This window comes from Tinamus guttatus, unplaced genomic scaffold (assembly GCF_059628265.1).
Source record: "Tinamus guttatus ecotype Peru unplaced genomic scaffold, ASM5962826v1 Tinamus_guttatus_pri_ptg000038l, whole genome shotgun sequence".
Lineage (NCBI taxonomy): Eukaryota > Metazoa > Chordata > Aves > Tinamiformes > Tinamidae > Tinamus > Tinamus guttatus.
The window spans coordinates 1,298,534-1,321,929 of NW_028288572.1; the positions used below are offsets into that span (position 1 = coordinate 1,298,534).

The 23,396-nt window shown below is 39.7% G+C and overlaps 1 protein-coding gene across 1 annotated transcript in view; it reads left to right on the top strand.

The window, feature by feature from the left end:
- The window catches only part of KCNK9 (potassium two pore domain channel subfamily K member 9), a 78,925-nt gene extending 68,543 nt beyond the window's left edge, over positions 1 to 10,382 (top strand). Inside the window, exon 2 of the mRNA XM_088535091.1 lies at positions 9,541 to 10,382. Coding sequence (XP_088391217.1) covers positions 9,541 to 10,382 — 842 coding nt within the window. The remainder of the gene's footprint in view (positions 1 to 9,540) is intronic.
- The last annotated feature ends 13,014 nt before the right edge of the window (positions 10,383 to 23,396 follow it).

Below are 23,396 nucleotides of genomic sequence, written 5' to 3' on the forward strand. Positions count from 1 at the left end.
ACTGATGTAAAGAAGAATGTGATTGCAAGGGTCTGGAACCAGGAAAACTAGTATTTAGCAGCATTGTAGAAGCTCCATAAGATCCTTCAAAGTCCAGGGCTGTTGTTCAGCTGGCTAATTCCCATACTGTATTTGCGCACACACACACAAAAAGGCAGAGACAGAAAAGCAAAGGAAAAAGAAATGGAATCATTAGTTCCTCCACACTGACAGTTCATCTGTTGAGTTAAAAAACTTTTAAATTTTTGTCCAGAGCAGAACTTGAATTATTTTAGCTGTATTAATAAAAGTCATGCCCTCTGATTGGTTTGCTGGCATCTTTTCTCTAGTGTGGACCTGGGAAACATAGTGAGAATCACTAACCCTTCCATTAGCTGTCCTTCTAAATAGAGGAAAACCTGGTTTCTCTAACAGCAGAAAGGAGATAACATTTGCCTAAAGTTTGCAAAATATCCTTTTTTTTTGCCTTTTTTTCTCTCCTACATGGGAACAATAGCGATATAGCGGGAAATGAAAGCAGATACCCAGGCAAATGCCAGACAAATCATTCGTGCTCTCGTAAGTCTCTTAGTTTCATAGAGAAGAGGGGAATCGTAGAGGCAAAATATAACTGCTCCAGTGAAATGAGCCGCGTGGTTTCTCTGGATGCCATCGGTGCCTCTCAGAGGGCTCCTCTGGACATGCTGCGTTTTGCCAGGGATTGATGTCACTTTGATTTGCAGGCAAACCCTGTGGACTGCGGTGGGCAGTGACATCACGGGCAGGAGGGTGCAGTGCTGTGGCCACGCTGGGTTGTGCTTGGTGTGTCGAGTCACTCTGCTTTTGGCTGGCCTGCAGTAACACCTTGTTTGGCAGGGGGGCTCTTCAGAGTCAGCATCGCCGGCCCTGGCAGTGCCAGGAGGTCTCCGGTGTTCTGCAGGTCTGAAAGCAGAATCCTGTTAGCTGTGCCAAACCTCGCACATTTTTAGCTTGAAAACAGGTAACCCTCTAAACAAAAATAAGGCGTATTTCTGATAGCCTTTCTCTGTCATCAGAGCCTAATAAAGGAAAGAAAGAAGGAACCCATTCCCTTTTGGCCTTACATTAAGGCATGAGCCCTTACAGATCTTCCCAACTGATTTATTCCAGATCCCTCCCCTCTACCCTTCCGTGTACTGTTTGGATAATCCTAAATCCTGCAGGTAGGGATTCCAGTTCAATAAGAAGGGCAAGAAGGCCATTCCTGAAGGAGATTGGGTACTATAGAATAGTACTTAATGACATGCGTGCAGCTGAAGAAGGATTCCGAATGTGAAGAAATGAAAAGAAAGAAAAGAAAGTTTGTAATGCTGTGAGGTCATTATGTTATAGCATTGGTCAGTTAGAGGTGCATACTAGAAGTGTAAGTTTGGTAAGGGAGGCCAATAATCCTGCTTACCATAGTCCTGTACATTTGTAGCAAAGATCCTGGAAAATTACTGAAGAATGGGGAGGATCTCAAAGAAGTATGATAAAAATATCCACATTTTTAGCATCTTCTTATCTGCTACTCAAATTATTTCTGAGCAAATAGTTAAAATTCTAGTCTGCATATAGCCTGTAAAACATGTATTTTCTTCCTTGCTGCAAGACTCTGCCCCAAAGAGCTCCATATGTAACATTGACTAAGGAATGAAGCTGTGATTTCCTCCAAGCAGCATAAAGGAGTGAACAATGATGGAGAGAAATGGGGCGTGTTGGAATGAGTGCTGTAAAAGAGCACTGTACTACAGGAGGGTAGAGAAGAGTACAGGCTGTGTATCAAAAAACTTCCTAATAGCTGGATCTGTTAGACAGGGGAATAGTTTCCTAAGGGAGAGAGCAGAAACCCTGTTGTTTCAATCATTTAAACAAAACTGGACAAAGCCCTGGAGAATATTTTGTAGGGAACAATCATGTGCCAGCCCCTGGGAGTGGATAACATGATCTGATAAGTCTTTTCCTAGTAGTTGCTGCGATTCTCTTCAGATTGAGATCTTGTTCTGGGCATGATTTGTCTTGGGACTAGATGTGATGTGAGCCTCAGGTCAAACCTGACTGTTTCAGAGTACAAAATGGAGAGGAATAAGTGGAGAAAAGGCATGCAGGGGCAGAGTCAGAAATAGAGAACTTGAGTTGCGTAGGAAAATGTTGACTCAGAAATGCTATAGGGCTTTGTGCAGTCACATCTCTCAGCGCCAAAGAGATATTAAACACACTGGTCCAAATGGAAAGCTTTTATGCTGCACAACCCTAACATACATGAATCTGTGCTGTGTAGGGACCAGAGAACCAGATCATTTGGTGGTTACTGTGAAGATCCCAAGACTTTTGAACCGCAAGAGCAACTGTCAATGTGTCTCTCTTTGGCCTTTTGAGGTTTCTTGCTATTGAGAGAATCCAGATGATCTGCTTATCAGTCTTTCAGAGTCCCTGTGTTGCTCAGAAACTCTTTGAGTTCCAAGTTAATTTATCCTGGTGATGTCTCTGGCTGCCCATTTGTATCACTGCTGATTTCTTTAGAAAGCTACCCAAGCTCAGCTGCAATTCAGGGAACTATCAACACTGACCAACTGGAAATCCAGAACCAAATCACTCTTGATTTAGGAAAGAGTTGGGAGATGGTATTACTAGAAAAAATGGCCCTAATTTGTGCCCTTTTCAGTGCCTGTCTCCTCACAGAGCTGCAGAAAGGATTTTTTTCTCTCTTCCCTGTCTCTTTTCTTAGGCAGAGGAAACCAAAAAGCTTGTTCTGCAAGCTAGAAGCACTGCAGCATCACTGAGAGCCTGGAGGAAAAAGGGGAGGCAGTGTCTAGATGAATGTAATGCTGTTGATCCTTTTTTTTTAACACAGGAGAAAGAAAACTAATTTCTAAAGGATATGTTCATCATCACTAGCAACACACGTTTATTGCCACTAGTATTGTGCCCCCTTTAAGTGTTTGAGGCAAATGTGGCATTACAGACATCATTACAGAAATGAGTAGATATGATGTTTTCATGGGAGGACCATGACTTCTTGGAAGCCAGGAAGCAGTTACCTTGGATAGTCTGCTATGCTATGCAAAAGAATTGTCAATGGTCACAGTTATCTCTTATCTAAACAGTACAAGTAGAAGCTCCAACAAGTAAGTTCAACAAAAGCTGATTTGAGACAATCAAGTCTTCTGACTCATGATGTGCACGGGTCAGGCCTTCAGCTGCCACCTCACCTGCAAGTGAAGAGAGGAGAACAAAACCATTTCTTCTCCTCATCTTTTCTCTGCTGGGCCCCATGTCTGTATGTGTTTGCCTATCCCATCAGAGCTCTATTGGCCTGCATTTGAAGTTGTTTTCCCTGAATATTTTGAAAGTTTGATTCCAGTATCAACAAGAAAAGACTGTTTTCCTTATGATGGTGATAATAAAGCTAGAGAAGCCTGCTGCATCCTTACTGTCTTTTCATTATCTCACACCCAGAGCTGCTGCCAGCATGAGTAAGAAGGGCTTGAGTCACGGAAATGGTGTAGCTCATCATTGCTTTCTGGAGAACATTGTCAAAGAAGACCTGGTCCAAACTGGAATGAACGATGTGTAGATGAATGATGGGAGAGACCTACTTCTGAGAGAAACAAAACGTCCCTCATGAATAATACAGAATATACTTGTTTCAAGATTCAAGATCTCTAAAACCTGTTGTAAATTGAATGTAAATGTGAATGAGGCTTACCGTTCTGCAGCCACACTCTGGCTTGAGCCCTAACTATAAATAGCTTATCACTGCCACATTTATTTTTATCTTTTAGCACTGACCATGTGTTTGGCTTGGTATCAATCCACATCTAGAGACAAACCTCTCCCAAACCACTGACAGCAGACAGCCTGTATGGGAAGCACCCTTTGCCTTGCTCTACACCAGCTGTACCTGTGCTGCTAAGTAGAGCAGGACCTGTTCTTCAGAGGCAAACAGATATTATTGTGTGGAGATTGTGTAACAGTTAGATCTTGATGCTGCCCGAAGTGCTTGGTTGGAGTGGTCCCAGGCTGGTGCTAACCTCCATGGGTGACCATGCAGGGGCATTGCCTGGGACACTACTGGGACAGGCCAGAGAACAACAAGCACCCATCCCTTTGCCTGTGTTAGTTTGATAGCTTAGGTATTGTCTTGAGGTCTTAAAGAAATGCTTACCGTGTAGATGCAAAGCACTGAGAACGTTCATGATTTTTCCTCACAACGTTTTATTTTTGTTGTGAATCAACTTAATTCTGAGCCGTCTGCATCACTGCAATAGCATGGCATTGGTTTTTCTTTTTTTTTAGATACTTTTTGTTCCAGAAACAAAGTGTTACTTAGGAGGATTCATGCTGGAAGACAACTCAGACTTCATGGGCATGCATATACCCTGCAGCTGAGTGTGGTGCAAAGATCACTGATGTAGATCTAAGCAAGCTGGCCTGTCCACAAGAAGCAGCACACTGCCAGAGATATTTGCTCAAGGCCTGAATGTGGGCTGGCATAACATTGCATTTCTGTCGATAAACTGTCTAGAAAAGAGAGAAGGTGAGCAGGAAATAATTGTTCCTGATCTCTTCCATATAGGAAGTATGGGCATGAAATGACACTAGTTGGAGAGACATTGAAAGTAAAAAAGTGGAGTTGATTTTTTAAAGAACAGAGTTGATTGATGGAACTCCTGTCCACAGGAGGCTGTAAATACTAAAAGTTTATGCAGATTCAAGGAGCGAATGGCCAAAGTCATGGAAGAGAAATCCTTTGTTTCTGTCTGGTTCAGGAAGCCTGTGGGCTTCAAATGACTGGAAGCTGGGTGTCTGAATGCTTGGGGGAAATATCATATATGCTCTTAACCATTCTAACTCTTTTCCCCAACCATTTGGTTTTGGTCACATTTTGATGCAGTGTGCCCTACTGCATGCTGTAACTCTGTCCTGGCGCCCCAGGACAATTGCTGCAATGTCACTTTAGAAGCAAGAGGAAGCTCTTTGTGCTTGTCCTCCTGAGTAGACCTTCCATAGACTCTGGTGAGGGTTTTTTCTCAGGGGCTCATTTGAAAGGTGTCATGGAAAAATAAGCTTTCCACAGGACATCAGTGTGGAAAAAAATCAAAGGCAGAGAAGACAGGAAGAAGACAGCAACAAAGTACCCATTTATTATAAGCTCCTATGGTCTGGCCCTTTCCCTAAACATTTTTGCAGTTCTGCCTGACATCTGTAGTTCAACTTTTTTCATAACTGGGAGGAGGCAGCAGTTGCGGTGACTTGGTACTTTGTGCTCCAGAATTGGAATAACACTCTGAAACATGACATTTCTTCATGCCAAACTATTCTTCTTGGTGCCAAACTAGACGAGTTCTGTCTTGAAAGCTTAGGCAATTAAGAGGGATTATAAAAGAAAGAGAGGGCACTAATGAAATCACTTTCAGTCAAGGTGAAAGTTATTTAGACTCTCCTTGATCATTGAAATGTTATCTCATCTCACTAAATATCAGACAAGCCTGCTGGCCATGGTCATGCTGCTGTACTGTGGGACACGGCAAACTGGAGAATGCGCTAGAGGTATTCAGCTAGATATGCACCAAGATACAACTCTATGTATGTATATACTCCATCTGTTCATACTATTAGTGTAAGCTATAGAAAAGAACAAGTTGGCCTTCTAATGAATTCTGTCAGATCCTATTACAAGGCTTGACCGTTTTTTTCTGGAAGCTGAGGGATGTTCTGTTGTTAAATCCTAATGCTGCATGAGCAGAACAGCACCTCCTAGCCTTAAGAATTTTTAAGAACTAAGAATTTCACAGGGGTGAACTAGCCACTTACAAAATAAACAGAAATCTCTGTTTGTAGAAGAAAGAAGAGGCTTGAGTGTTTTGCTGCCTGACACACACAACAGATGCATCACATTATGGTCATCTCCCCTTTGGACACGAACTTTCTAACTGTAATCCCTGTCCCTTGGCTTGTTCAGGATTGCACTCTCTGAATCTAGTTGTAATCACTCTGTTTGACCTTTCTTTCTTCACCACAGAAAATAAAGAAATATCAATACCAGGTTTAACCTAATGCTCTATTTTTCTTTAATCCTGCCATTTCTTGCTGTTCGTGTGGAGCCCTCTCTTCATATTCTGTGAAAGGACAGCAGCATTTGTGTGAATGAAGTTAACAGAAGTCCCTAGGCTGTATATTGTTAGCTGAAATCTGCTGCTAAAGCAGTTTCTTTTGCCTATTCAGGCCTGACACAAGTGAAAAGCATCTACTTGAAGAGTGACCTTGTCCTCCACAGAGGACTGTTTCCTGGGGAGGATGATTCTGTGTGCCCCCTCTCCCTCTGGCAAACATTGACCTTCTCTTTCATCCCCATGGGCAATCTCTGATGTTAAAAAGGGAGGATTTTGTTTCATATTTTAGATTTACTGAGTTTCAGAGAGCTATTGGAGTTTGCTTTTCACATATTATCAGACAGATTCTGTAATGCTAAAGTAATTGAGAAATTGCTCTTTCCTAGAAGTCTATTGCAAACACGCATTTTAGAGTGCTGAAATCAATGCCTCAGGTACCTCCTACTCTTTCAAGACACGTGACTCTGTAGAAATATATTGCTCTGATCTCCTATGCATGAATTTATTTGTAAACTCTTATTCCAGCTTCTCGAATAAGCCTTCTCTGTCCCCCAGCTTCATGACCAAAATATGGTAAAAGGCTTATAATTTAATGTGGTGGAAAGTGAGCATGACCTAAGGCAAATAGAAATCAGAATTTCTGGATCTTTTGCATAGCTGTTTGAGTTGGAGAGAAATTATAGTCTGTGACTGTACAACAGTCTGTAAAACAGGATTGTGAATATATTCCTGTCTTATGAGAGCTATGAGTCTGAGTTAATTACAAAGTCTGTGATGAACTTCAGAAATTCATCTGTGAGCTAGTATGTAAGCACATAATAGTAATGTTTTATAATCTCCCTAAACTAGCTTTGTGCATATCTATAGTAAGTGGGATATAATGATATCAAAAGAAATCTTTTTTTCACCCCAACCATTCTCTTTAGAACCCAAAATGAAAAGCTGTTTCCACCAACTGCCATCTCTGTAACCATCTGGAAAATCACATTTTCTGAAGCTTTCTTTCTCCTTATCAGCTGTAACTAAAGCTATAAAATGGGAAGATGTCCCTGGTTTAATTAACACCCCTGTAGTTCAAAAGATGATCTTAGTAATGAGAGGCAATTATAGGCTTTACTGAAGGACAGTCAGGTGGAACAAATCCAGCATCAATCTATTGGAGTAACTTCCCCGTCCAGGTAATTTGGAAAATGCTTTTTACAATGAACAGGCTACCTGGCCCAATGCAACAGGTGAATCTGTTTGTTTTGTAACATTAAAAAAAAAAAAGTCTTCCTTTCTGAATTCATCTGTGGCTTTTGTAAACTGTTTTTACATCCCATCTATCTGCCAGCAACTAGCAACTGAGCTAACAAAATGATGGCTTTTGGAGGTCATTCTTACTGGTTTTCTAATTTTCTTCACTTGACCAGTGGGTTTTTTTTTCATTTTAAAGGTTGTTCAGTGTTCAGATTTTTGTTGTATCAAAACTGCAGGATTGGAAGTGTGCCCATATCTTGAAGGCTAGGTGGGGTTCTGGTCTCTATACTTCAAAATAAGTTTGGCAAAGCAAAGGAGGGTCTAGAGAAAGGAATTAAAATGATCAAGAGTGTGGAATATTGGCTACTTGAGAAGAGGCTAAAAAGGCTGCAGGAGGATTAAAAAGGCTGAGGACAGGATTAGACCTGAAATTAGCCAATTCATGAAGGTGGGGAATAAGGTGGGTGTAGAACTGAAACAAGGACGTATGTTTAAAATGATAAAACATATTTTTACATAGCAAGTAGTGAATTCCTGGAATCTGTTGCCACAGCAGTTTGTGGAGCAGTATCAACAGGTTAACAAAAAACACTAGATAAATTCAGGAGCATCAGGTCCATAAACAGATTGTGAGGTTAATGGGTAACGTTGGGACAGTATGAAAGAAGCCATCTTCAGAGAGCAACCATGCTCATCTAGTCTGCCTGCTAGTATCTGAGATGCTGTATGGCCTCCAGCTTCTGGTCTGTTGGAGTATGGATCTGCTGTATTTGTCCTGTGTATTATCTCTAGGTAATACACAGATATCAGATTATCATTGGTTAAAAAATATGCTAGACATCTCTGTCTGAGCAACTTCCTTGAATCTCCAGTGTCTACAGTCTACATTTGGGCTAAATGAGGACAGCAGAGCTCTAGTCACAGTTAAGATACCTGCATTTAGGTGTTTGTGTATAGATGTCTACTTGTGCAATAGGTTTTAAAATTCTTTTGTATTCAGCAGGGATCTAGTCAGTCTAATTGGGACCTAGTCAATACGGTGAGTGGAGCACAGTACAGTCATTTCACCTTGTCATAAGGTAGGCAGGTGTGGATGGTCAGTTAAATGACTCTCTTGTCTGTTTTCATTAAATCTATGTTGACTGTAATTTAATCTTTGGCATCTAGTGCACAGGTGGATACCTCAATTTAGGTATGCTAATTTTAAACTGAGTTCTGCCCCTACATTTCTGTTATAAGCACTGCAGGCAAATAGGTGTCTCCTGTAAAGGAGACACCCATTGCTCTTTGGGTCTAGATGAAATCAACTACACTTGGGAAGTGCTGATTTCTAATCTATTCTTAAGGGGAGTCTTGCTAGTGGTGTGTACATTGTCATTGTCATTGTCGTGGCCTGGTGAGTCCCAGACATCCTGTTTCAGGAACTTTGGTACTGTCATTTACCGTATCAGTAAATAATGTAGATTTGTAGGGCAGCATGATTTGAAATCACAATTTTTTGAAACGGAACTTCTCACATATGTGGTGTGATTCTGAATGAAGGTTTAGCTATGATTTTGGTTTTTTTATAAACTATACTGTGAAGCATGCTACATCCTTTGTCCTTCAGTAGTTCAGCATCCTGACACAACTGCTTTTGCCAGCCTGGCTGTAAAGACTGTAGAACTGTAAAAGTTGTTGTTAAGTTTGTCATTCTACAATAATTAAATATGAAGCAGGCATTAAAATCCCATGGTGTTCCAACAGAGAGTGGCCTTCATGGGTGGTCTAGGAAAAGGGTTGTTTTTATATGAAGGACAGTTTGAAAAGGAGTTTCTTCAGTTGGTTGCTGTATTGAAGTTGTTTACTCTTCTTTGCCAGAAGAATTGGGATGTCATCAGTGTACTCTGATTTTGGGACGGGCTAACACCATCTCTTTTCTGTTTAGGAGACTGCATGGTTACTTAAAGTAAATGAAAGATGCATTCTTTCATCTTTCTCTCTCGTGGTTTTTTGTGTCTTATTTTCTTTTCCTGGATACAGGATGTGGGCCTGGAGATGGGAAGATCCTCTGACTGTGGTGTTCTCAGAGCAATTTGGGATCTACTGCAGTGTTTGAGATGCTGAGATTCGTGTGGCCTGCATGAAGAAGGAGCTGTTGTAATCGCCTGCCTTGCTGACTGTCCTGTCTTTTCATTCCTTCTCCCAGGTTATGGACATGCTGCCCCAGGGACTGATGCGGGGAAGGCCTTTTGCATGTTCTACGCAGTCCTGGGGATCCCACTGACACTCGTCATGTTCCAGAGCTTGGGCGAGCGCATGAACACCTTTGTCAAGTACCTCTTGAAACGCATCAAAAAGTGCTGTGGGATGAGGAGCACCGAGGTCTCCATGGAAAACATGGTCACTGTGGGTTTCTTCTCCTGCATGGGAACACTCTGCATTGGAGCTGCAGCCTTTTCCCAGTATGAGGAATGGAGCTTTTTCCATGCTTACTATTACTGCTTTATAACATTGACTACAATAGGGTTTGGAGACTATGTGGCCCTGCAGACCAAAGGGGCCCTTCAAAAGAAGCCTCTCTATGTGGCTTTTAGCTTTATGTACATTCTAGTAGGGTTGACAGTCATTGGGGCATTTCTAAATCTGGTTGTTCTCAGGTTCTTAACCATGAACAGCGAGGACGAGAGGCGGGATGCTGAGGAACGGGCATCCCTGGCAGGGAACCGCAACAGCATGATTATCCACATCCAAGAGGACTCCCAGCACGGTCGGCCACGGTACAAGGCCGAAGTAACAGACCTTCAGTCAGTTTGTTCCTGCATGTGTTACAGGTCCCATGAGTACACCAGCCGGGTGGTGTCCCACCAAAATTCGTTCAGCTCGAAGCTGAACCCCCAGTACTTTCACTCCATCTCTTACAAGATAGAGGAGATCTCACCAAGCACATTAAAAAACAGCCTTTTCCCATCTCCTGTCAGCTCCATCTCACCTGGGTTGCACAGCTTTACAGATAACCACAGGCTGATGAGAAGGCGAAAGTCCATTTAAAGTGATTTGTCTTCTTTTGCTTTCCTTGTTTTCCCCAGTTCTTCTCCGTTGTTTTGTTTTTTGTTTTGTTCCTTGAGTGAGACAGAGTGAGGCCAAAGGGAGCAGAGAAAGCCAGTCCTCCTCTGAGACTCAGCTCTTGAGCATGAAGCATGGATTATTACTGTTCCAGCAAAGTATGCCTTACATTACCCCCTCGGTGGATGTCAGAGGATTCAAGGTGACGTGAAGTGGGTACCAAATCCAAAGTTGCACACACAGCTGGGAGCCTTCATGTGCCACTGGCACTCCTGACCTAATAAACTATTTTCCTCACGAGCAGGTTGCTGCGTGCGTGCGTGCTTGCGTGCGTGGTGGGTGTGCGTGTGGGTGTCTGTGCGCGTGCAATTCCACAACTAGTGCCATGTGACAGAAATTAAAGCATCAGGTATTATTTTTTTTCCCCTTGAAGCAATTGTGTTCCAGCCTGCTTTTAATTTTTAGATTGCTTCTAAAAAGAAAAAAAAAAAAAAAAGAAAAAAAGAATGGGGGTGGGAGGGGAGGCATTGTTTTTTTGCCAAGTCAAGCATGCGCCATAAGCAGTCAATATACCAGATGTGTCATGAAAAATTTTTAATACTAGATTTTAGATTGTATTAACATAAAAAGGCAGGAAAAGATGGATCATTTTTAGCTTGCCAGTTCAAAATTTAAAAAAAAATAAAATAAAGCATGCACTTTGTAAAACTGGTATGCATAATAAAAACACAAGAAAAACTAGCAGTGGAATTAATAATCAAAAGCAAATAATCCTATTGATTTAACTATATTTACTTTTTCCATTTGCAACTGTTCCAACAATTTGCTGTGCAAGTGGAATTTTTACGATAAATTGGGAGAATTGTTGGAAGTAAAGAGTATCTATTTTGTTATTTTTTATTTTATTTATAATTTTATTATTATTAATAATTATTATTATTACTATTATTATTTTATTGTGCAGCAATTACCTGCATGAATAGGAATTATATTTTTTTGGAATGCTTGATTAGGATGGGTATAAATAGGTGGATGTATATTTTTTCTTATATAACAGTGACAGGGCATTCCTTGTTTTAAATAAAAAGATAAAGATGATTGTCTCTAAATGCTTTTGATTTGTAAATAATGGAAAGCCTTTGTTGGTCTCAGGAAGAATTCAAGGGACAGTATCTTGTGTTTGGCTCACTGGGAACTTGTGAGATTAGCTATGGTGTTGCTTTTTTGCCTGGCAGAAAGGCAAAATGCACATAGCCGTATTGAGCAAAAGCAGTTTTACTCCAGTGTTTAGAGGGTGATACTGGGCGTGCATTGCATTGGCAGGCTTTAGTGAAGGCTGTTGACACCACGTGGTAGAGCTGTTCCTTGGAGATTGTCCATGGCTCGGTTGTTGTTCTGGATCGTACAGATTTCCAGAATCAAATTAGAGGCCTAATCCAGCTCCCATTGAAGACAATAGGAATTTGCAAAGATTACATGGGATTTAGTGCTTTGGGAGATTTATCTTCGATTTGACAGGGGCAGGACTGGGATTTTTACCAACCTGCACCATTGTCTCTGAATTAATGCTATCTTTCAAATTGCCTTCCATGTTAATTCACTGTAAAAAAAAAATCTTTTCTCTTTTTTCTTTTTTTTTTTTTGACACTAATCATCTTCCGCTGATTCTATGATTTTTCAGTATAAAAGCAATAATCCTCCATATTCGTTCTTAAGTGGTGTGTTTTCATACAAATGTTAGCTCTGAGCTCTGTGTGTTGATGGATCTTGATATCCTTCCAGGGAGGCATCTGGAAAGACCACTAATAGGGAGAAATAATGAATGTCCTCACTTCTTTATTCTCTTCTCTCTGACTTTAAATTATTAGCTATATCAAATATGTTTATATTCTCCTAATTTCCATATTTTTCTTTCAACAAGTTAATTAAAAAGTATCCATTGACTTCCCTAGGCAACTTCCTTTGAGAATTTAAATTGCTGTGGCATGAAAACCTCCATTAAGATTAGTGAAGAAACAACTCTAGGATTGTTAATAGGAAAATTGACTTTTCCAGCCTAAAATATGGTATAACAACCTTCAGCATAATATGCGAGTATGCTGGGTGCATTGATTATGTGCTGCTGGTATCACATTTATGATACAGGCAGATGTTGATGGCAGAACTGTTGAAGCAAGTGTATCTAGAAAAGCAGTTTGAGGATGCTATAAACCATCTCAGTGACTGCCACCTAGAAGCCAGTGTCCAGGAAGGTGGTGAACAGGGCTCACAGTGTGGGCAAGATTCACCTTCACAGGCTTTGCTGATCGCATCCTGAAACAGAAACTAATTGTAGGTCTCTTTTCTTGCTATGGAGATAAGAAAATGATATACTATCCTTGAAAATACATGTCCATGGCATGTACATCTACTAGTCATATTTGGCACAGGAGCAAAACAGAAACAGTTTGCAGAACTCAGAAGTATAAGCCTTTCTATGGCTTGTAATAGAAAATATTTGTCACGGAACTTTTAGCAGTCAGAAAAACTTTAAGTAGTTTTGTGGAAAAAAATACATTATAAAAAATGTTGGTTGCCTTTTTTCCTTTGTTCCCTTAAGAGGAAAATTCTCTTTCTGCTCCATGTGAAAATATTTAAATGTCCTGTATATTGTGCTGAACTCCAAAAGTTCAAAGTGGATACATATTCCAGTTGATTTGTTACAAAATTTTCCTTCAGGAATTGTAAACTAAGAGGAAATTTTAGTACAGGAGGTATTTAACCAGGGGAACAATAACCTAGGTTATACAGGTATCCGTCACCTAAACTCTTTGTATTAAGACCCAATGGCTTCCTAAAAACTCTGCTTTAGCTTTGTCGAAGTTTATGGATGTGGTTGAAAAAAAAATTATGCATGTTGCTATGGAGGAACCAGAGTAGATATCCTCAGCAATACTTTTGAATCAAAAGCTATAAAAAAGTGTGTATGTTGGAAAGTGCTGCAGTAAAACAGGTCTGCATTGCTTAGAATTTTAAAAAACTTTATTATTTTCATTTTCAGTGCGAGGAACCTTTTATTCCGTCCGATCTATTTTTTTTTGGTACTCATGAGATTCTAAAGAGGCCAGACAAGACCTCTGCAAGGCTTCATGCTTTTAGATGTTTGCATGAGCCATTTCAAGACTTCGCTTTGTGAGCAACTTCTATACAAGCGTTCCTGTCTACCCATGAGTAAATCAGGCAAAATATGCTGAAAACACCTTTTTTTTTTTTCTTTTCTTTGCTTTCTTTCTTTTTCTGTGCTTCTTGCCTGATGTTATATAAATGAATGACTTGAGCTGTCTGAAGTTGGAACAGGCAGAATACTGTGACAGAGAAGCTTTTGTCCTAAGGTTAATCCCATCTTTTCAGTAAAACATGCAAAATCACTCGGTGAAAGGTGAGCTGGTTTGTCTGTTCCATCTCCGGCGTCTTATTGCCCAACATAAATATTGGCTTCCTTCCCACAAGTCTGCTTTCCGCAGAATATTCTGGCTGCTACATTATTAGTTTTATTCCACTTAAGACATTATTTCTCTCGAAACAGCCTCTCTTGCTCTCTACTTGTTCTTTTGAAATTCAACTAGAAGCGGGTAGCATTGGTGTTGCTTATTACAAGGCATCCTAATATCGAAAGTGCCTAACATGTTTCAATAGCACACTGACTTTTGCAATCACTTCGCGATGCATTTTCATTCTGCAGAGTCTTGTTCCCCCTACCCTTTCCTATTATTAAGCATTAGAAATAATAATAATAAATCAGATTAGTCTATTTATGTCACACTAATGTACTCTTCATCAAAACAACACAAATTTAGCTCCCTGCTGTCGACTTTGATTATATAACAACCCTATTATCCTATCATATTTCATATTATCATCAAAGGAAAAAAATCAGTTTGATCAGTGAAGCACCAAAATAGCTTTGACTGAGCATGCTGTGATATGGAAAATGAAAGAGGAAACTTAATAGAACAATGCAGGCAACAACCCTGTGCTTAGTCCTTATTACTGTGTAAGGAAGAACCTGACTGATCTAACTGAGGCTGCGTTGCCAGAAATTTGTACGTGTATGTGCTTTACAGGGATGACTTTAACGAGGCAGCTCTAGGAGGACACTTGCGTGTTACTTCAAGGCTCCACAATAGCTTCTGGGTTGCTAATGAATGGAAAAGAGGCACAGTCAACACTGAGCAACAGGCTTTCTTCTGTTTGGATTCTGCTCTAAACAGCTCATTAGAACAAAATCAGCAATATACATGACCAAGTTAATTTGCTGTGTTGTAGGTCATCTCATTAGTTTCCTCGTGTTTTGACTGAAGGAATGCCTGGGCAGTAATCAATAGTATCATGAGTCAAACTCGAGCAAGGTAATTTCTTTTTCTCTCTGACAAGTTTGAAAGCCTATGCTGGGAAAAAAAAAAAATGTTTGTGTGTTACTAAAAGCTCAAAAATAAGAGTTATCAATGGAAGTAGGATGGAGAATGAAAATATTCCAGAATGATCTGGTGCACAGAGACCAGAATGTTGGGTTGAAGTGGCCTTTATTGAAGTTTATATCCTCATTTAGGTTTATGTAATATGCCTGTTAATATTAGTGTCTAATTAAGATAGTGATTTAAAATCATTATGAGGAAGCTAGACCACAGAGATGTTCCGGAGTGTGTCCATTACACTAATGTTATGGACTTTTTAATGCGTATTTCGACAAGACACTCTTATTAACTGGAATATCGTACAAATTACAATGAGAATCACAGTACCACTTCTTTCACCAACTAAAGTTGAAATATCCATCTGTATAATACTCACAGAACTCAAAAAGAAACATGGCCTGTTTGACTAACCTTCATGTCATCTAACTTCAGTATCAAATTTTAGGAACTTCATCAAGATAAACTATATGAAAAGGAGTACCATCTTAATGATACACCAAGATCAAAATAAATTGAATAATGACATCAGAGGAGGAAAAACTGGTTACAAATGGAAAGTTATCTAGGACTTTTCTGCTACTTAATCTGAACTTGGAGCCTAAATTAAAGCCTTGAAAACTGATGGTGCCTGTTGTCAGAATGCAGAATACACATTTATTTAAGATGTAGATAATGAACATAGCAGAAAAAAAACACCTGAATAAGTAATAGTAAGACAAAAAGAAATAATAATAATGAAAAATCTTACTCAACAGCTGGAGTAGTTATTACTCCAGCCACCTCATTTCCAAGTGAAACCACAATGAAATGATTCCCGCTCATCATATCCAGTCCCCAGCCCAGTTCTGAGAGGAACTGTCAAGCTGATGTGACAGGGAAGGGGTAAGGCCAATGAACAGGGGCTCCACAAGGGGATCTGCAGACCCTCTGGGTGGCAGTTTTTTAAAGCCCTGCCCTGCTGTGTATTGTGCAGCCCTTCATGCACAACATTTCACAGATTACTGCTGATACTGAAGTCCATGGAGCTCCTAATTCTTCAGGCAAATTTTTACTGCTGCCTTCATGGAAACTAAGACTTGATTCATCCAGCCCATCCTGAGCAGTGCTAGTCCCTGCGATATATTGTGCTAGGCATGTTACTTTACCTATCCTTAGAAAGAGTTTGATGGTGATTCTTATTCTTTTCCCCAGAGATTTCTCCAAAATCTCTGATTCTTAGTCACTGTTATCCATTGCAGTTTTCCAAGTGTGCACATCAGTATTCCTCTAGGGAAAACTCCAGCATAAAGCTTCCAATAGAGAAGCTTTCAGCATTTGTGTCGCCTTTGCACTGGGATCTCCATTCACCTCATATCAGCTACAGGGCACTAAAGAAACAAAAAAATACCACTATAAAGCTATTTTTTGTTTGTGCAGTTTTCTACATTTTAATTGATTTTTGATCACTGCAATGAGTACCAATTGATATCCCTCTTACTAAAACTGGAATGGGACCTGTGTCAGTTTACTGTTAGGTACTGTTAGGTATTATAGCATTGTCTCCATCTAGTCATGTTATGAACAAACTTCATTAAATAGAATGGTGGGAGCAGAAATACCTAAAACCAACAGTCAACCAGTATAGCTCGTGCTACTGTGTTTTGCTTATGGAATCCAGGCAACCAAAACTGCTTAGCTAATTTTAGGCTGGAAATATTTCCCTGGGGCCTTCGGTTGTCTATTCTTCTGTGAATATTGTAATTAGCAAATATCCCAGAGCCTTCCCCCGACCTTGCTTTCTGAGCATGTAAGGAGTGCTGCCATACAACAACACCCACAACAGATCAGGGAAAAAAAAAAAAAAAAGGAAAAGAAAAAGAAAAAAAGAAAAATGAAGAGAAAGAAAAGATTAATGCTGCAATTTTGCTGGTAATTAATATTCACAGTTCCAAGCTGTGTTGTCTCTGGTTCACTTTGAGAAATGCAGAGCGAACAGCAACGTGGTGAAATTTATCATAGGTGCCTAGTTCACAAGTAGAGCTGGCAAATATAATAATTGAAACTGTGCTCTATAATGCATCTTCCTCATCATGTGTTCTGATACCACTAGCCTGCCTTTGATTCCCTGTTTATCTGGTCCGTGGAACAGCTTGCAGTAATTGCTGTATCTAGAGCACTGTACTTGAGGCTAGAAGAAAGATCCATTTCACAGACAGTGGCCCTCAGGCTTTCTCCATACACTCTTCCCCTTTCCTGCCCTGACATTAACTCATTAGCCATTTCATAGACGTATGTTCAAGTCCAAAATCACCACATTCTGTACTTTCCCCCCATCATGTTTTAATGAAAAGTGTTATATTAAAGAACTGCACCCTAGGGAAGAAGATGTTCCACTCTAATTACTGCTGACAAAAGAAATCTTCAGATTCATTAAAAACAATACCCAGGGAATCAAATAGGAAATGTAAAGTGCACAAACCTGCACACGTGAGATCCGCTACTTGGCAATGTGTCAGCCCAGGAGGAGAATTTGAAATGGTGCTACCTTGGGAGAAGGCCTGGCCATCAGTAGAAGAGGCATCACAAAGGGAATGAGCAAACAAAGCTACGCAAAGGTTTAATCATTGCCCGTAGATCACTGGTAAAGTCTGTGATGTGATTTCAGATCAAAGGAATGCTCTGGATCCTCCTGGTTTAGTCTATTTGCTAACTGCAGGAAGGATGAAGCACATCTGGTTCATGGTACGGTGGACTGTTGATGGTGAAACCACATTGCTAGTTTTGAGGGAAAGCAGGGAGTAGGAAAAAAAGATGCCTTCTGGATGCTCAGATTGTCTTGATAGAGGTCAGTTATATCATTACTCCTTTCTCCTTTGAACTTGTAATCTAACTGTGCCTTTGAGAGATCTGCACTGTGGTATCCTTATCCATCTTGATAGCACCTCCCAAGACCTGTGCCACAAAAATGGGTGGGGAATGCTGAACCATTCCATCTGGGTGCAGCAGGTCACAATATAGCAAAGAAACTTCTTTGTATTGACAATGTTTGGACAGTTCCTATATGCAGAGCAATAATCAAAATTGACCTTTAGAGAAATAACAATAATTCATGGTTATTGGCTCTCCCTACAGCAGTGGTATACAGCTTATTTATTATGTGGTATACAGCTTATTTATTATAATTATTGTTATCAGACTCATTAATCTGATAAGAGTATTTAATTAGATTAGTTGAAGTAGAGTATGTAAAATCTTTTGGCCTCCCAGAGACTGAAATCTCCAGTCCAGTATATGAAATGATTTCCAAAGGGACTCTTGGTCATATCCCTGCTGACAGGGGACCCATGCCACAGTAGTCCTGTTGAGGTCTCAAGTGAAGAGAGGACCTTAATTCCCATTAAATGAAGTGCTTAAGGTGCTTAGGTGCTTAAATATCTTTGTAGAGGCAGGCTTTGGACCTGATTTTGTGTCACCAGTAGATGAAAGAAATAGTGCTGTATTGCAGATTGATGACATCATCCAAATACTGATACAGGTATTGAGCAAGGGGCTTCATTTCAGGATGGAGCATGGTTCTGATACTAATTTGCTTCACGGCCAAAATGTCTCAGTTGTGGGTCTTGGATAGATGATGCTTCTAGGGCAGAGCTCAAAGCTGGGGGCAAGGCGAGGATGAGCATAGTGATGGGTTGCTGGCAGCATGTCAGGACCCCTTGGAGAATGGGAAAGGTGCAGCCACCTTTGTTACAACCTGGCTTGATGAGGAAGCACATGCTATTGACATACCCTTCTCCGAAACCCTTTCTAAACCAGGTTAGAGAAGGCATAGGAACAGGGTGGATTTCTGCCTGGAGCCTGGGTGAGGGTAGTGGAGGCCAAGGATGGTTTCTAACACTTATTTTTGGCCTGCATGCTGGGAAAATGCTTGGCAAAGCACTCAGAGATCAAGGCTGGATTCGGGAGCCCCCTGCATTTCTTTTGTAAAATACGAGTAACATTGCTTACCCTCTTTGCAAGTGTGTTGCAAAAAATTTACTAGCAAGTGTCTATCCAGGACCATGAGACTTGTATATGGTGGGTTTTATTCCATGTGTTCCACTTAAAAAAAAATCAGTTGTAAGATTATGTAGAGGAAAAAGCAGGCAATCTTCAATCTTTACTTCAAAAAAGAAGAGTAGCCAAACTGATTGGCACCATTATTTTATTTTATTTTATTTTATTTTATTTTATTTTATTTTATTTTATTTTATTTTATTTTATTTTTCCATTTTTCCATTTGAGCTTGAATTTCAATAACTCAGGGGAGTCTGGAAAAGGTATAATGTGATTTCTCTGGAGGCATTGCCTCTGCTGGGAAGAATGAAATCTACTCAACCTCAGTAAGAAACATGCTTTCTCTTGCATGTTGACAAGATCTTCAGTTTCTTCTATATCTATTGCTTATGTTTCCTTTAAACAACTCAATATGTTTCTCTGATCCCTCTGATTCAAAGCTACCCTTCTGAGAGCCTCTTGTGAATGGCAATGTGGGTGAATCAAGGTTTCACATTGAGCGCACAGCAATGGAGCAGATTCTCATATTTGCTTTGTGCAAATCACCTGGATGGATCTGTGGAACACCTCACAGTGATCCACTGTGCTCGTAGCTACCAGAATGTGGCCAGATTCTTCTGTTTGCCTTACAAAACTGTCATTTTGCCAAAAGATTGGCCAAGCATGCATGCCGAAGTAAAGGCATAGTACCTCTGTGAGTTTGTTTTTGAAGTCCGTAGTTAGGCATTATTTAGTTTTGTTTTTATTTGTTTTACTCTAAGCCCCAGTTGCTTCCTAATGACATCTCTTTCCACATGAGAGGACTTCTCTTGTCTTTGTACAATTCCTCACTGTCAAACACCATTTTCCAGCAAAGATTGGTGTCAACGTTCCTTTTTAACATATCTTTTCAAATTCCAACATGAAGAAATACTGCAGTCGGTCGGGGTAGCAGTAAGAAATTTTGCTTCATCCTTGATCTCATTGTTTACCACTGAGAACTTGCTGGTATGTTCAAAACAGCTTAGTGATCCCTTCATGGCAGCTTTTCTTCTTTTTTGGCTGTTCATCTGCATTTACATTGTGGGAAATACTTTCTGTACAAGTTGTTAATGCAGGAATATTTCTCCTTTTCTGGTGGAAGAGCAGACTATCTATGTAACCAGAGAAGGACCTGAGTGTCCAGGTTACAAAGACCTCTGACACTATGTGACTCTAAAATTTGGCTTTATTGTTAGTCATTTTTTGGGTACCACTCTGCAACCCCTCTTCTAGATTTTAAGATTAGCAAATTTGTTTAATCCACCTGAGGTTATTCTGGGTGTGTGAGTTGGCTTTAACTTTGCATGTAAAAAGGACTAGTACATTCTACAGAAAAAAAAATCTTGCCTACTACGTTTTTTTAAATAATTAACTAATATGCAGAAATGATGAGAGAGTGATTCATTCTTAGAAAGCAACTCTAATCTGTATTTCTTCTGCAGAATGTCAATTTTCTATACTATGCTATACAACCAATAATCCAGCTGTTCCTTTTTTTTACAAGGTCGGGAGTGGAATGTGGGAAAAAAATCTTTTTCCCCTTCCCTTGGCTTGTTAAGATTTGTGTGGCTGTTTCTTGCCATTGAGGAGTTTGACTGAAAAAAAAAATTGATCCTAGTGATATGATGACAAAAGAGTTATTTGGAGCTGGATAGGTCAATGGGGAGTGGGAGGGGGGCTTAGAAGTTGTTTCCAGTAGGCCAAAAGAATGTGGATACTGTCTCTTCAAGGTGCAATTTCTTACTTCAACAAACTGTTCATCTATGAGAAACAGGGATAAAAGTGTTCAATTTGGGACCTGAGGAGTTTATATGGAAATTCTTGGATTTCTTCCAAACACACATACATGTTGAAATTAAATTGTGATTCCTACTTTGAAGACTGAGCCTTCCCGCTCAGATAGAAGCGTGTGTGTATGTGTGTGTTTGTGAGTGTGTGTTGATGCTATGTCTCTTTTGGATCTCTTGACACTTTTTGGTGCATTTTTGTACTTCTTTGAATGTGCATAAGAGGACTTACTGACGGTGTATTGACGGCATTCTAAAGGCCCTCAGCAGCCTGAGATAGAGAAAAACTCTCTAAATTTCTACCCTGGTTGATACATTTTCTGTGCAGCACATGGGGAATTAGGAGCATAGTTATCTAGAAAAAAGAGCAGGCTCGTTGCCTGGCTGTGGGCTGCACTGAGAATTTACCTCCCGGAGGCTGTTTTCTCTGCTCTTTTCATACCATTTAACTGCAACATGGTTGTTGAGCTGGTCCTAGCAAGGGACAAAGAGCAGGTCATAAACATCAAGATGCAATTTGTTAAAAGAGTGATAACTTGATTATGGTGAATCAAATTAAAGACTCTTTTGTGTTTTTGTTTCTTTTCCTGGCCTTCTCCATGGCTGGAGAGGTTGCCTTCACACATGGCCTTAGAATGCCGTACCAGAGTTAGAATGCAACAACAGTCAAATGAAAATAAGATGTATTGCAGCCTACATGAAGAATGAAAACTGTATCACACAAATGTTTACAAGTCCAAGTAGACAGCGAACCCCTGTACAATATGTAATTTATGCAAGGGATTGCATCTTTCTTTTGTAATGAATGCACTAAGCAGCTCTGTATATATTTTACAATGTCTTTACAGAGAAAAAAAAAAGGAATCATTTACTGTAGTGTTGTAAAATAATGCACTTTTCTAATTTTTTCATTAAAAATCCTATGGCACGTTTTCAAATGTATATTGTTTCTTTTATATTGAATGTGGAAATGTTAACTTCCTGTAAAATTGCACTACAGAAGTAAAATCCACCGATGGAACCTATTTTGTTAAAGAAAAGTCCCTTGGCAACTAACAAATGTTTATGATTTTACAGTATGTATGTGTGTGGATATATGTGTATATAGTGTATATATAATGTGTGTATATGTATATATACGCACACATACATATATCTAGTACTATGTGTATATATATAAAATTATATAGGTTCAAATTTATATACAATTGTATTAATATAACATCTATAGATTGATAGATATGTATATATATTCATACATACACACAACAATCACAATGTACAAAACCAGAAAGATTTATTCATTAAATTTAAGGTGGGGGAAAGAGAGATGTCATATACAGAAGATATTTTGCATTGCAATAAAAGCTTTTTTGACAAAAGTATGTGCTGAGTGAAATATGAACCTTCATCAAATACCCAACCATGCTGGGCCTGAAAGATTCTAGTGTAGAATAAGCAAAAGGAAAGTGCTTAGGGAATGCATTAGAGCAGAGAAAAGTGTGGTGGTTTGGAGTTAGCTGTCCCAACAACACCCATCTCACCAACAACAGGATCAACAATTTCATTATTTTTGGAGTGATCTTTGCCACCTCACCTTATAGAGCTGAAGGACAAGGTCTTTGGATGCTGAAGTCAACAGCATTATTTCCCCTGACTTGGGGAGCTTCACACACACAATTGATCATCTAGGGCTTCCTGGCTATAGAGAGGAGGAGGACATTAGTGCTGGTTTTAGGTGGCCCCTGTTGCTACGGAGCACAAGAATGATCCCTCGTGTAGAAGTATTGTACAATTTTCACTGTTGTTCCCTTCCAGGTAAGTCTCAAGTGATGGCAGGTATAGGTGCACTGCCTGTATGTATAATTTCTGCCCACTGCTACTTATGGAAAAAAATTCTAAAAGTTCCAAATATTTGATATTCCATAAAGATCTGGCTTCTTTTGTTTGATGATGATGTCAACTATGGTCAGGAGCTGATTCCTGCTGTGCAGTAACACAGAATGGGGTTTTTATATTTCACATCAAAATCAATGAAAGAAAGAGAAATGTCCATATGAGCAGTGAGAATAATTAATCATTATAATAAGTAGCTGGTTGCTGTGCATTTGTGGTGACTTGCAGGGATTAAGCAGAGACCAACTACCAAGTTCGCTCTCTGAGGAAAAGAAATATCGCCTTGATGCAGAAAGTACTTGATAGAATTTACTGGTCTATATTATACAGCGAGTGAAACTAGATTATCCTGATAGCCTTCCTCTGCTCTTGCTGTGTATGTGGCTCACTTACTTAAAAATGAACAAAATGGTCTGACATATCCAGTGTGGTGGGACACAGCCAGTTTTATATACACGCTATTTATTGGTTATTGTCCTGATGTAAAATGACAAACAGAATTTTTCTGAATGCTTTATTTTCTGATGGTGAAGACAGGAGTTTTCATGGCACAGAAAGGGGAATGAAAGCTTTAACAATAGAGATAAATACACCCAAGCAATCTCACATTTTGTGTGCTGCATCAGATAACGCCTCTGATAGTAATTAGGATCAAAAATTTCATTATTTCTGGAGAGGTCTTTGCCAGCATATTTTGTCATCTCAATTTATCCAGCATGCACCAACAAGCCAAAGAGTCATTGAACTCTGTCCTCCCCTTTTGCAAGAAAAAAAGCCTTTTAGAGTAATTAATTGAACAATCAATAATA